The 15,172-nt window shown below is 49.7% G+C and overlaps 1 protein-coding gene across 1 annotated transcript in view; it reads left to right on the top strand.

Moving 5' to 3' along the window:
• CDHR1 (cadherin related family member 1) overlaps positions 1-15,172 on the top strand; it is a 39,596-nt gene that overhangs the window by 3,127 nt on the left and 21,297 nt on the right. Inside the window, exons 3-7 of the mRNA XM_029059324.2 lie at positions 3,886-4,031; positions 5,152-5,202; positions 5,640-5,729; positions 5,897-5,983; positions 13,900-14,016. Coding sequence (XP_028915157.1) covers positions 3,886-4,031; positions 5,152-5,202; positions 5,640-5,729; positions 5,897-5,983; positions 13,900-14,016 — 491 coding nt within the window. The remainder of the gene's footprint in view (positions 1-3,885; positions 4,032-5,151; positions 5,203-5,639; positions 5,730-5,896; positions 5,984-13,899; positions 14,017-15,172) is intronic.

Genomic DNA, 15,172 nt, shown 5'->3' with positions numbered 1-15,172 from the left:
ACTCCAGTCCCGTGCCCTTCCCCCTAGCCCTTGTTGCCTTTTGCATAACACCTGTGTCGCTCCTCCTAGAAAGGAAATATTAATGAAAAAAACACAGTCAGAATTAAGGGAAACTGGATGGCTTTGTGTATCCATTGCTCCTGGAACTGACCACAGCTGAAGGGCCAGCCTGGGGTCTGGTTTCCTGGCCAGCAGAAGCACTGGTTCCTTCGAAGTCCTAAAAGTGAGATGTGGGAGGGAATTTTAGGGCAGTGTAATCTGGATGATGCTTTAATTAACACCGACAGTACTGTCAGTGTTTCTTGAGCGATAATGAGATGGGTGACAGAGGTGGGGGAAATGTGTAAGGAAGTATCACTCCTCACACTGAGGAACCCGGCTGAACTGAGGAAGAAGCTGCCCCAATTAAACCAGGTCTGATGGAGCCCCACCTAGAGCAAAGTCCCACTTACAAGTGATTGTCTCTTAGGGTCTTGCTGCTTTGGGATTTGGGAACCATTTTTTCCCCCTTCTGGGAGCCTTGAGACTCAAAGAAAGGAAGACTGATTTCCAGTTACAGGAGTTGGGGCAGAGAGACCTTGAGAAAAGGGTGTGTGTGTGTTTGGTGCGCGGGGGGGTGAGATGGGGTAGTGGGGTCATCTTTTGAGGATGATCTGGCAGGAGACTGGCCCGTTTTGATTTGTGGGACACAATTCATACTGTGGGGAATCAGTGTGAGAGCAGCCCGTGTATCTGCATTCTTGCATTGTACTGGCCTTCCTGGATCCTGTCCCTTGTTCAGCACTTTGGCATGACTTTCTTCTTCCCCAACTGAAAAGCGATGAGAACAGAAAAAGCATATGCTACACTGTGGGAACTCAATGAAGTACCAAGAGTGAAATAGGGATAAGATACCGGTTCTTCTTCCCGCTTAGACTGGGAGGCCCAATTGGGAAAGGAGCTGTGACCAACCCAATTATCTCATATCTACCCCAGGGCTTAATACTGCACTTAGCACATAGTAAACACTTAACAAACATGTTATGATTATGATGATGATATCCTCATTTGAAAAATCTTATAGAAAGGCAAAGATTTATCACTGCTGTGAAGCCTTGTCCTAGAGAAGCCCCTGCCTCTGGGAACGAGTTTGTCACACTCACTTAGCTCCAGTCCTGCCTCTGACATCACCATGATTGACAAGCAGTATTTAGTCAGATGTCCAGACCTGCCCTTCCCCTCACTGCTGGTTGAGTACCCTCGGGAATCTCCCAGGGTCCTGTCAGATAACAGGGAGAGGTAGGAAAAGGAAGAGGCAGCAGCAACTCCAGTCACAACTTGTCAGTTGGTGAACTTTGGCTGATCAGGAGGCATTATAAAGGGGTCTCTGTCTGCTCTGCTGCCCGTTCTCCTTAAGCTCAACCTGTGGTCAATGGTGCTCAATCTAGATTTAAAAAAAAAAAAACACAACAAAAAAACCTCCAGTCTCCAATTTGGCACTGGAAAAGATGATGGAACTCCAACTGCTGCTAAGCAGCAGGTGCAAACAGTGATTATGTGCACAACTGTCACTTCCCACCTTAAGCCACACTGTATCCAGGCAGGTGTGCACTGCCGGAAAGAACTTTCTTCATTTTGTGGTCACGTTCAACCCAAAGTTTGCGGTGAAGGCCCCTAGTCTGATAGAATTGGATACATCTGCTTCCTCTGGCAGAGCTCTGTGGCTCTGTCTGATCTGATTTTCCTGTATCTATCCCAGCTCTTAGCCCATGTCTGGGCACATTGTAAGAGCTTAATAAATCTCATAGTTTACAGGACAGCATGTACTTCAGTGGGACAGGATTCGGATCAGAGAGGAAGCAGCGTCGCCTAGTGGAAAGAGCAAACGCCTGGGAGTCAGAGGACCTGGGTTCTAATCCCGGCTCTGCCACTTTGCTGTGTGACCTTGGGCAAATCATTTCAATTCTCTGTGCCTCAGCTACCTCATCTGATTAAACGGGGATTAAGACTATGAGTGCCATGTGGGATAGGGACTGTGTCCAAACTCATCACCTTGTATCTATCTCAGGGCTTAATACAGCCCAGGCACTGTAGTAAGTGCTTAACAAATACCAGGGAAAAAAAATAGAAGAGGATTCAGGTCCTGACTGTCCTTCGCAGAGAGAAACACAGGACTGGAGCAGCCAGGGATGGCAGCAATGCCAGAACAAGTCCCCAGGGAGGAAGAGAGGGTCAGACCCTCCTCTTTCTCCCCCCTCCTGCCTGGGCTGGCTGGGACGTCTGGTCAGGGGCATCCACCCAGTGCAACCGTGGATGGGGACAGGGTCGAGGGTTTTGGCTTGAGCCTCTGTTTGTTGTAGATCTAGCTGTGGAGTCTATACTGAGTCCACATATTTACTCTCCACTGACCCCTTCACTCCCTGCCCCCCTTCAAGTCCTGTTCAACCTTAGCTTTACCCTGGCTAGCCCTCCGAGAAAAGCAGCCAACCTCATGAGGAAGAGTGGCGAAGGAGATGATCACCTTCTCGATGTTCCAAGGGAACAAGACAGAGGGATCCCAAGGGCAGTGTCGGCAACAGGGAAGGCATCCAGCCCTCCCAGCTGCTGGCACTTCCTGGTCTCCATATTCAGAAAGGGAACAGGAGGCTACACCCCCAACCCTCTAGGGAAAAGATTCTAGGGAAAGGAGGGCTGGGGGCTGGGCAGGTGGGGCAGATGTAGTTGGTCTCTCTGATCTGTGAGAGAAACTGGAACTACCAGAATGGTGACTCAGCTTTCTGTTGGTCTTCCATCCAGGTCGTCCCCCTGCCGGACTCCCCACCCACCACACTGTTTCCTGCAGGCTATGGCAGGTCCAGCTTCCGCTGTATGGGGCATGGTGGGTCCTGCCCTTCTCCTAGGCCCCAGCTCTAGGGCCATGACAGGATCCCCCTTCCCTTCTGAGGAGTGAACAGGCGCCCCTGAGTCTCCTCATTCAGAGCAGATCCAGCCTCCCGTCATACTGGGCTGGCGGACCTGGCCACTCGACCATCCCCCCCAACTCCCTCCGGGGCAGGGTAGTCTCAGGTCTCCAGTCCAGAGATAGTGACTGAGACAAACCAAATGCTTGCTTTACACCATCCCTATTCTTTTTTGGCTCTTCTGCTTCATCTCTTTCTCTCTTCCCTTAATTTATTCCTCTTCTCTAGATTTCTTTCTGTCTCCCTGAATGTCTCTGTCTCCTATGTCCCGACATCTATTCATTCATTCATTCAATAGTATTTATTGAGCGCTTACTATGTGCAGAGCACTGTACTAAGCGCTTGGAATGTACAAGTCGGCAGCAGATAGAGACAGTCCCCGCCCTTTGACGGGCTTACAGTCTAATCTATCTCTGGCTCTACAAGTTATCTCTTTCTTGCCCCTTTTTCCCAAGGGCCGGCCCTATTCCCACTCATCGGGGTTCTTGATCACCCTCGTTGCTGGGAAGAAAAAGTCAGTCTGCAGGCTGGCTGGGGTGAGGGGTACTCTTTCCTGCTCCACTAGATCTGATGGAAGTAGTGCACTTGCACCACCATCTTTCCCGTGGCTCTGCCACAACCAAACTCTGCCTTCTGCTGTTTCTTTGCCACAGTTTAGAGTCTAAGCCCAGGCAGAGTAGGAGCATTATTTTGTCATGGGGTCTTCTACTGTCATTTCTTAGTGTTTATTCCTGGATTAGGGAGCAAGAGGACTCCAAGTTCAGATGGGGAAGATGTGCTCGTGGTTAAAGGGGGAGTGAAGTCTGACACTGTTTCCTAAAAGATTCTGAGAATCTATCCGTAACCGGGCCACCTGTGGCCTGCTTGGTGATGGTGCCAGAGCCAGGGCATGTCTTGGATAAGACTGGTGTGGAGTTACGAGTCCATGTCCCACTCATTCCCCCAGGGACCCACGTGTACACCCTGAACGGAACGGACCCGGAGGACGACCCGGTCACGTATGGCATGACCTTTGAGGCTGGCACCCGGAATTTCTTCTCCACAGACTCCAACTTCGGAAATATCACGCTGGTGGAAGAGCTAGACAGAGAGGTACCCCAGAAGGCGATGCACTGATCAAACTCCAGCCCATTCACTTGGAGCCAGAGTTTCTTTTGAAACCAATTTATTAGCAGAAAAATCTGGTTGGTTCAAAATTGGTGCAGAGCAGGATACTGAGTTTTCCAAACTGGCCAGCTGAGCCTTGCTGTGCATTTGTCTGAATAGGCCAGAGTCCCTGGGGATGACTGAGTGGTGGGGCTGCGACATTACCCGAGAGGTCTCACTGGCAGAGCATCCCTGGAGGTCTTGAGGAGCCTGGCTTCAGAGACACTTAGGAGTCACATTTGGAGGTGGAATGGGGAAGCCCAAGTGCGAACTGTGATGGATTTGCTTCCTGTGAGGGAGAAAACAGAAAGAGAGAGAGAGATAGAGAGAGACATGAGGGCCAACAAATACGAAAATCCAGTCCCTTTCTGAACACATCTGGACAAAAACTCCTCCTCACTGAAGAGAGGTATAAGGTTCCATAAGCTCCACTCTTATTGGTCCTGCTGCAATCTAGTCCTAGAATGATTTTTTTAAAACCTGCTTCTAAGGGTGGAATAGATATTTTAGGGAAATACATCAAACGTTTTCTATTGAATTGGGGAAAACCAGAGAAATGTCACTCAATACCTGCACTCACAATACCTATCCTTCTAGTAGGAGTAGTTATAGTTATAGTATTTCTTAAACCCGTACTTTAAGCCGAGCACTATACTGAGTGCTGAGGAAAGAAGACATGGGGGAGAATAAGACACAGTTCCTGGCAGGATCCAATAATTAAGTTGGGAGAGGGCACTGGTGACAGACACATAAGGAGAGATCAAATAATAACAGAAAATTAACATGAGACAAGAACTGGGATAAAGACCATTTAAAAATCAGTAGGGTCCTGTGGTTAGAAGAGCAGAGTTTTGGGTTCCTTGCTGATCAGAGTCCAATGGCCCCAGCCGCTGTCCACCAGATATCCAGCCCGATGTTCGAAAGGGTAGCCCAGTGAGTCCCTCCACCACAACTCTCTCCCTGTGGCAGATGCCTGGACCAGGACAAACACAGCAAACTCAATGGCTAGCGCTCTGGGAATGACTACCCCCAGAAACTCTTCCTCAAAGGGTGCTTTGTTTTGCAGAGAGAAGATGAGATCGAAGCAATCATCCATATTTCCGATGGTGTGAACACGGTGAGTTTCAGATTCAGGTGAGGCCTCAAGTCAGCCTGGTTTCCTGTCGCATCTCCCAGCTCCTCCATGAAAAGACTCCTGCTTGCATGATTCATGCTTGCTCTGCGGGAGCCCCCTTATGACTTAGTGATCCATTTCTGCCAGTCAGCCCACCTTGACCCTGCCATGGAGGACCAATCACTAGCCAGAGGGGATGAGCGGTTTTTGTTTAGACACCTTCTGGCCTTAGAGTCTCCACATAGACTCCCAGTTTGGTTGGGGTAGGGGCACGACGAGAGAGAGCCCCATCTTGCTTTACCCCAGGATTATGCCACGGGCCACCCAGTGCTGCCTCTAGGGTGAAAGAAAACCCAGAATGACAATGACCATTAGCTTCTCCCAAGCCCGTTTCTCCCCTCCAGTCCAGGTTCACGGTGCGTTCTCTCACTTACTCTCAGGTGGCGGAAAAAGTCCGGATCCTTGTGACTGACGCCAATGACGAGAGCCCCCAGTTTATCGACACTCCCTACATCGTGCTGGTGCCGGAGGTGGGTGAGGATTCTTTCCATGAGGTTGAGTAAGCATTCCTGCTCTCCCTGTTTGGATTCCTGCCCTCCTGCTTCCTCCCTCCCTCTCCCTTCCCCACCCTTCCCCTCCATGTTCTGTCTGGCGGAAATATCGCTGGTTCTTAGCCAGACACATCTGTGCCTCACAGGACACTCCTGCAGGGAGCAGCATCTTCAGAGTCCGGACTGTGGACAGGGACACGGGGGCTGGAGGCAGCGTCACCTATTTTCTGCAGGTACGGATTGGGCTGGGCCCAGCTGGAGCTCAGACTCAAGCTCAGGTTAGGCTGGGAAAAATCTTATGGGGGTCATGCAAGCTATCCCCCTGCCTCTGACAACTCAATGAGTGCCTCTACTATTTCAGAGGTCTCCAGATGAAAAGATACTGCCATTCCTCTCAGATGGCTCCTGTTATGTGACTACGAGACAGTCATTTGAAAGAAAGACATCTGCACTTTCCAACAGGAAAATATTTGAAGCCCTAAGTTCAGAATCTTCTTCAAGCCCTTTCTAAAACTTTCCCATTCCACACCATCATCACCAAGGGTTTCCCCAGTTGCCCCAGACTACTATGGATGCTTCTCTATGAACTACTTTCATTCATTCATTCATTCAATCGTATTTATTGAGTGCTTACTGTGTGCAGAACACTGTACCAAGTGGTTGGAAAGTACAGTCGGGCAACAGATAGAGGTAATCCCTACCCAACAATGGGCTCACAGTCTAGAAGGGGGAAAACAGACAACAAAACAAGTAGACAGGCATCAATCGCATCAAAATAAATAAATGGGATTATAGATATATACACATCATTAATAAAATAGAATAGTAAATATGTACATATATATGCTGTGGGGCGGCAAAGGGGTAGAGCGGAGGGAGGGAGTAGGGGTGATGGGAAGGGAAGGAGGAACAGAGGAAAAAGGGGGGCTCAGTCTGGGAAGGCTTCCTGGAGGAGGTGAGCTCTCAGTAGGGCTTTGAAGGGGAGAGGAGAGCTAGTTTGGCAGATAAGAAGAGCGAGGGCATTCCAGGCCACAGTAAGGACGTGGGCCAGGGGTCGACGGCAGGACAGGCGAAAACGAGGCCCAGTGAGGAGGTTAGCGGCAGAGGAGCAGAGTGTGAGGGCTGGGCTGTAGAAGGAGACAAAGGAGGTGAGGTAGGAGGGGGCGAGATGATAGAGAGCTTGATAATGACAATAATGATATGGTATTTATTAAGCAGATGCACTGTACTAAGCATTGATGTAGATACAAGATAATCAGATGTGCCACAATCCCTGTTCCACACTGAGCTTCTGGTCTAAGCAGGAGAGAGAATGGAAGAGATATCTTATCCCCATTTTACAGATGATTTCAGTTTAGAGAAGCAGCAAGGGGTAGTGGAAAGACCATGGGCTTGAGAGTCAGAGCACCTGGGTTCTAATCCTGGCTCTAGCAAATTCTTGCTGCGTGACCTTGGGCAAGTCACTTCTCTGTGCCTCAGTTCCTCAATCATAAAATGGGGATTAAATACCTGTTCTCTCTCCTACTTAGACTGTGAACCCCATGAGGGACAGGGACTGTGTCTGACTTATTTAGCTTGTACCTACCGCAGCCCTTAGAACAGTGTTTGACTCAAAGTAAGGGCTAAACAAATACCGTAAGTAAAAAAAAGTTAAGTGACTTGCTCAAGGCCACACAGCAGGCAAGTGGAAGAGGGAAGTAGAACCCAGGTCTCCTGCTTCCCCTAAGATACACTTATTTCCCTTATTAACTGCCCTAAATTCTCCAGCACCAGAAGAGGCTACCTCTCAATGGTAGGTGGAAGAAAGTCCTGAGAAGTTAGTGCTATGCAGTTTGATCTTAACTTGGGTGCTCATACTAAAGGGCAAGTTAGGGTCAGTCGGTCAATTGGTCAATTGTATTTATTGAGTACTTACTACATGGACAGCGTCAGACTAAGTGCTTGGGAGAGTAAAACAGACACGTCATCCAAGACATATTCCCTGCCCACAACCAGCTTACAGTTTTGAGGGTGTAAAGTGTAAGACTATCCAGAGAAGTATAAAATGCACAGTTTGCTCCACGGAAAGTGGAGAAAATGCCACAATTCCCTCTAGGGTAATCCAACCCAATCCAGTACTCTTAGAACCCTTGCCTTTTCTCTGCCTGCCCTGGCCTCTGTCCCCACTGCTTGCTCTGGCCTCTGCCCCCTGGGTCTGCCATTTTCCTGTTAAGGAAACAGGGGAGGGATCAGGAAGAGGTCTGTCTGGGGAAATGATTTTCCATCCCCACCAGGGGTTGAGTCCTGGGGAAGCGTGTGAGTAAGGGATGGTTCAGGCTGGAAGGATTTTGAACCTGCACATGTACTAGGCCCCCTTTCCCCCTTCTGTCGAAGTGCCCAGAAAAGCCTCTTCTTGGTGAGTGTACCTCAATTTCCTCCAAACGCCCTGCACCAGCGATGCCAGCCGCTGCCTTTCTTAAGCCCAGACCTGCTTGCGCTTGTCAGGTTGCTAAATTATGCAGTGTTGCCACCTTTCTTGGCCCATCTGTTTCTTTTCAGATTGCTGACTTGCTAACATCCTGGATTTTCAGGATGTCTTTCTCTTCATCCCTGCCCCCCAACCATCTCAGAAGGCGTTCCCCTCAGCGGTCGAGGTTCCGGCTGATCGAGCACCTCCTTCAGGGTGGGCAGGGGGAAGAAGCCCTGGCTCAGGACCTCTCCCACCAATTCAGGGACCACCTGCTTCCCACACATGCCAGCTTGCCCCCCGGGCCCATTAACACCTCCCCTAAACAGGCAGATGAAGATTTTCCCAAAGAAGGCCAGAGCCATGCCCTGACTTGACCACGAGCTGCCTGGCACCATCTCCGTGAGAAAACCTCCACTCCCCTTTCTTGTCCCCACAGCATCAGGGCAGAGCTCAGGTCAGGGTAGTACCCATCTGTAAAGCTGCCTCTTGGGTGAAAAAGAAAAACGGAGGGTGGCGGACTGGGGCAGGTGAGAGAGAGGGGTTTCACAGCAGGAGGTCCAATCTGCTTCCCTTCCCTTGACCCTCCCGTGCCCCTGGCAGTGGTCGCAGGAGCTGCAGGGTGTGGGAGAGAGGGGTTGGTCGCTGAGCTGAGACAGAAGCCAAATTTCCTGGCCTTTACTGTTTCAAAGTCCGAGGCTGAGCTCTCCCTGAGGTCCCCCTACAAAAAGCCAAAATCGGTCCTTGTGATACCCCAGCCCAGGGTGGTGGGTGCCAGCGGTGCTCAACAGACAGATACAGAACTCTAGTTCAAGTCTTAACCTGAACAGGCACACCAGCGGACTGTTGTGTGGACTGTTATGCGTGCTGTTTGCGGGTCTGGACTGTTATCCTTCAGCTTCCCTGTCTTGAAATCATCTTGGAGTCACTGTTCAAAAAGAGCCACTCCATTCCGGATTGGAGCGTGTCCCCCTGGTCTGCCTGCTGCAGGTGACTCCCGTGTATCTGAGTTGGTGACAGCATCCTCCTCCCTTTACTTTGTCTCCTAATTTCAGCTCACCATCGGACAGCTTTTGAATAGCCTACTGTTTCCCCTCGACTCACATGTCCATTCCATTCAGGGCAGCTGGGTTGAAGCAAGCAGAGCTTTAATGCTAGGAGACCTACTTGGTTCCAGGATTTCATCAACTGTGACATTGTCTTGCCATTTGACGTTTCGTATGGCCCGTTGAGTGATGGTGATGGGTCCATTTGAGGAGTTGAATGTGGCATCTTTGGGGAGTCCGCGTCTCACAGCTGTAGATAAAAGGTGGGGTCACCCTAAGCCTTTGGAGATCTTTGGTTTAGTCGGGAGCATGCTGCCACCCAAGTGTGTTTGACAGTCTCCCAAAGTTCATGCTGGCCTTCTTGATGAGGTGTCCTGTTATCGTTGCACTGTGGTCTCAGCAATTAGTACATTTAGCTACCTGGAACAGTTCATCAAGACCTTGAGATTTCTCCATGACGGCATGGCTGGCCATGGCACAGTGGAAGGGCTGTCCAGCTGGTTCCATACCCACCACCAATGGAGCGAAGCAGGTTGGGTGGTAGGCAGTGTTCAACTTGAGGCTAGATAACCATACTGGAAAACGCAAAGCAGAGCTGGTTTCTGGTGTTAGAATTTGTTTATGGATCATACAGGAAACTCTTCCAACCCCACAGGTTATGAGCATCCTAGAGAGTCCTAGAGAGTCATTCAGGAATTACTACTTGCAGACAACTGTGCCCTAGACATACACACCCAAAACTTTATCAATCTCTGACACTTATTGAGCACTTACTGTGGGCAGAGCACTGTACTAAGCCCTTGAGAGAGTAAAATACAGTTGAGTAGGTGGAAGAGAAGCAGCTTGGCCTAGTGGAAAGAGCCTTGGAAAGGGAGGCAGGAGACCTGGATTCTAATTCCAATTCTGCCACTTGCCTGCTGTGTGACGTCGAGCAAGTCATCTAATTATGCTGAACCTCAATTTCCCCATCTGTAAAATAGAAATAAAATATTTTCCCTCCCTCCCTGGAGAATGTGAGGCCCATGTGGTGTAGGGACTGTGTCTGATCTGATGGTATTGTATCTACTCCACTGCTTGGTTTAGTGCTTAACAAATGTCACTACAATAATAATAATAATTATTATTATTGCAATAATAATAATAATTACAAAGCACTCTGAAGAGTCAGTCCAATGGTGTGGATTGGCAACAAGCCTGAAGTAAACTGAGAAAATCTATCAGCCTGCAGTAGGGAAACCCTATCCACAACCAGAGAGCTTCACTAACAAATTGGCACTGTCTGTTCTCACAGAATTCTGCTCTGCAGGCACCATGCTGGCTGCCCTACCCTTGGAAAATCCAACTTTACCCAAAGCCTGATTTTTGCCCACCTCTTCCACTTGCTACCAACACCCACTCTGATTTCCACTGAGAGTTCCTCAAAACTAGAGGAAAGGGGGAAAGAAGAAAGAAGCAGCTTGGCCTAGTGGATAGAGCACAGACCTGGGAGTCAGAAGAACCTGCGTTCTAATTCCGGCTCCACCACTTGTCTGCTGTGTGACCTTGGGCAAGTCACCTAACTTCTCTGGGCCTGAGTTACCTCATCTGTAAAATGGGGATTAAGACTGTGAGCCCTAGGTGGCACAGGGACTGTGACTAACCTGATTAGCTTGTATCTACTCCAGCATTTAGTACAGTGCCTGGGACATAGTAAACAACAAATACCATAAAAAGCGTGGTGGGGAGAGTGCCATTACCGGCTTCCTCCCTTTCTCCTTCCATGTTACATCCATTTGTGCTTAAAAAGCAATAGGTCTTTCTAACTGCCATGATGCTAATACAATGAGAGTCCTCATGGGGTTTCCGCCTTGTCCCCTCTTTCAGAGATGAACTCCGGCCAACTGAGCTCTAGAGAAACTGAGGTTCTTCTTCCTGATGAAGAAAAGGCTAATGGACTAAGATTCTCCATCTCCACTGGGGAGAGAACCAGGAAAACCGCCCATTGCTACATACAGGACTTGAATCAATCAAACAATAGTCTTTAATGAACACCTATTAATAATAATGTTGGTACTTGTTAAGTGCTTACTATGTGCAGAGCACTGTTCTAAGTGCTGGGGTAGATACAGGGTAATCAGGTTGTCCCATGTGAGGCTCACAGTCTTAGTCCCCATTTTACAGATGAGGTAACTGAGGCACAGATAAGTTAAGTGACTTGCCCACAGTCACACAGCTGACAAGTGGCAGAGCCGAGATTCAAACCCATGATCTCTGACTCCCAAGCCTGTGCTCTTTCCACTGAGCCACGCTGCTTCTCTATTGTGTGCAGAGCACTGCACTATGGGCTTGGAAGAGTGCAGTAGTATTAGAAAACATGATCCCTGCCCTCAACAGCTTTGAACAGGCATAAGAAACAGTGTCCTGATGGCCAGGTTGAGTCAACCTTGGAATGAGTTACTGCTCTCTCCACAGGATTTTAGCCAAGGTTCACATCTGACTGGAGGTCTTTCCCAGAGGCAGGGGAATGGACTATATGGCCTAGTCCAGCTGGCTCCATACCCATCACCATGCTGGCCTTCTTGATTAGGTTTCCTGCTATTGTTGCATTGTGGTCTCAGCAATTAGTACATTTGACTTGGGATTCCTTAGCCTTCCCAGGCTTAGGATTTCATGACCGTGTGTGTTTGGTCTCAGTTTCCTGGGGAAGGAAAAAGAGAATCCCGTTTCCTTTTAGGAGGGGTTATCCAGCCAGTGGTACCAGGGCTACTAGAAATTCTTCCCAGCCCACCGGGTGAGCTCAGTCCAAGCCCCTGGAGGAAACTTGTAGTGTTTGCTCTACTAAGGGAGAATAAAGACAACTTGTTTGTTTACTTATTCACTTTCAATAACTTAGGACTCTTTCGTGGAAAGGGATTATTTATTTTGTTCACTATGTCCCCCTGTAAGCCCCTTTTTAGTTCTCTATTTGGGCCTATTAGCTGTCTCCCCTCCCCCCACCCCCCTCAGAGGGCCTTCAGCAGGAAGGCAGGGGGATAATAGGACTTGGAAACAAGAAGTAGGGTGGCCTAATAATAATGTTGGTATTTGTTAAGCGCTTACTATGTGCCGAGCACTGTTCTAAGCTCTGGGGTAGACACAGGGGAATCAGGTTGTCCCACTTGGGGCTCACAATCTTAATCCCCATTTTACAGATGAGGTAACTGAGGCACCGAGAAGTTAAGTGACTTGCCCAAAGTCTCACAGCTGACAAGTGGCCGAGCAGGGATTCGAACCCATCACCTCTGACTCCAAAGCCCGTGCTCTTTCCACTGAGCCACGCTGCTTCTCTGGAAAGAGCCCAGACCTGGGAGTCAGAGAGCCTAGGTTCTAATCCTGGCTGCCTCACATCTGTTGTATGACCTTAGGCAAGTCACTTAACTTTGCTGTGTCTCAGTTACCTCAACTGTAAAATAGAGAATAAATCTTCTCCTTCCAATTTACCCTGTGAGCGTCATGTGGGTTGGTGATTGTGTCCAACCTGCTAAGGTTGTATCTACCCCAGTGCTTAGAACAGCACTGGATGCATAGTAAGTGCTTAATAAATGCCACAAACAAAAGGGGGAAAGAGGGCCAAGACCACAAGGAAAATGTCAAATAGCATTTCCCTACAGGCACGGATACTGACCTGCACCCAGACCAGAACCTGTAAATCGATCAGTAGTAGTTATTGAGGCCTTACTTTGTGCAGAATATTGTACTAAAGGCTTGGGAGAATACAACAGTGTTGGCAGACACATTCCTGGTCCAAGACGAGATTACGGCCTAGAGGAGGGAGCTGGAAATTTCTGTCTGAGCCCATCCCCACCCTCTGTGCAGGTGCACATCATTCTCAGCAGGGCAGCCCCACTGGGGACCATTCCCCGGAATGGGAGTCCCCCTTCTCTGAGGAAAGTAAGAGGGCAGGAAGAGGATGATCACCACCCTCCCTGCCCCTGCCATTCCTGCCCTGTCCATGCCTTTACTCCCAACTCACCATGAGTGTTGAAGACAGCAGTGGCAGCAGCGAGGTGGGGGCCCAGATGATGTGCCCCCCCACCTCACCCTCAAGCTTGAGGCCCACGCCTATGGGAAGTGCTGCCCTGACCAGTCCCCATCATGATCCTGTCCCTGAATCTTGGTGGCTGCATTGCTCGAGAAACAGAGTGGCTCAGTGGAAGGAGCACGGGTTTGGGAGCCAGAGGTCGTGGGTTCTAATCCCACCTCCACCACTTGTCTGCTGTGTGACTTTGGGCAAGTCACTTTGTTTCTCTGTGTCTCAGTGACCTCATCTGTAAAATGGGGATTAAGACTGTGAGCCCCACGTGGGACCTGATTACCTTGTATCTCCCCCAGCACTTATAACGGTGCTTGGCATGTAGCACTTAACAATACCATCATTATTATTATTATTGCTCAGCCATGAGAATGGCTCCACCGGGCAGGGGTCCCTGCCTGGCCTCCCCAGCTGTGAGGGGGACACGACTCCCTCAGGGAGTCAGGTCACATCCAGGAAAGGACACTGACGTCTTGGGGGCTCCATGAGCTTGATCACTGAAGATAAAGTAGTAGCTCTGTCCCAGGCTACTTCCCAGCTGGTCTGTTGGGTTTTCCAGGGACCCTGTTTCTGGTCATTCTTTCCCACCTTTCCTCCTCTCTGCAGAACGCCCGGGCCAACAAGTTTACGGTGGACCGCCACAGCGGGGTGCTACGGGTCAAGGCCGGGGCCACTCTGGATTATGAGAAGTCAAGGACTCATTTTGTCACTGTGGTAGCCAAGGTATTGGGGTTGCTTTGGGGAAGGGGCAATAGCCTGGATGCAAATTCCTGATAGCTGCCTTGGTCAGCTGGAGAAAATGAGTGTGCTCCCCTGGGGCTGGATGCAGGCCGGGGAACTGCAGAGTGGGGAAGGGCTGGAGAGTGATGGGTGGGAGATGGGGGAGTGAGAAAAGGCAGGAGGATGAGGGGAGATGGGGGAGTGAGAAAAGGCAGGAGGATGAGGGGAGTTGGGAGAACAGGTGAGGGCAGGAGGGAGAAGGGACTTGGGGAGGTGGAGAAGAGCGGGAGGGAGGAGATACCGGGAGTGAAAAAGGGTAGGAAGGCAGAATATTTCAGGAGTCTCAGGGCAGAATTCTTCAAGTGTCTCTAAGAAGACAAAAGGTCCAAGGTGATCAGAGAAGGGACCAGTCCGGTCCCCTGCAGCCTTAGAGGAGAACAGTGGTCGAGGCCTCTTGCCAAAGATGCCACACACACATTGCCTACGGTTATCGTTCCAGCTCGACTCTTCAAAGGGCTCATGTTCTTCAATTGGCTCAAGCAGACCCAACCCTGCCAATACCTCCAGACAACAAGCCTCAGATCATCCTTCTTGGGTCACAGACTTGTAAGGGGGTCTTCTTGGGTGGCTGAGGAGCTGTTTCTGTGAGCCTAGGTCTGGACTTGAGCATACTCAACTAATGGTCTCTGTCTTTGAAATTGGTGGGGGGCAGAAGCTTCACGATCACAAGTATTTTTTATCAGCCTGTGTGTGTAGGGCCTGGGGGGAGAAAAACTGCTGGAAACAGCTCCTTCCATCAGTCTTCTTGGGGAAGATAAAGCTGACGATACATCCCACTTTAGTCAGGACAGTCCTGGATTACTGGATTACCATAGGCTATCCTGAGCCCTTTAACCAAAATAACGAGAAGTCTCAGAACTGGGGCTGACCTAGCTAAGCTGGTCACAACCTACCCTGTCCTGACAACCCACTTGCTCTTCCATGTCAAGCCTGGTCCCAAGGCACTCTGACATGTAGAGTGTGGTTGTCTCACAGTGCTGAGGAAATGAAATCCCACACTGCCTCTCTACTTGCTCACACATTGCTCTGAGAAAAGTCAAAGGTGTGTAAACTTAGAGGGGTGAGAGAGTCCCAGTTTTCACTAAAGCCATCTGGTGCC

The sequence above is a fragment of the Ornithorhynchus anatinus genome, chromosome 3 (genome assembly GCF_004115215.2).
Source record: "Ornithorhynchus anatinus isolate Pmale09 chromosome 3, mOrnAna1.pri.v4, whole genome shotgun sequence".
In the NCBI taxonomy this organism is placed as follows: Eukaryota; Metazoa; Chordata; class Mammalia; order Monotremata; family Ornithorhynchidae; genus Ornithorhynchus; species Ornithorhynchus anatinus.
Note: the sequence above shows the minus strand (reverse complement) of the source record. Positions and strands in the feature narration are given on the sequence as shown.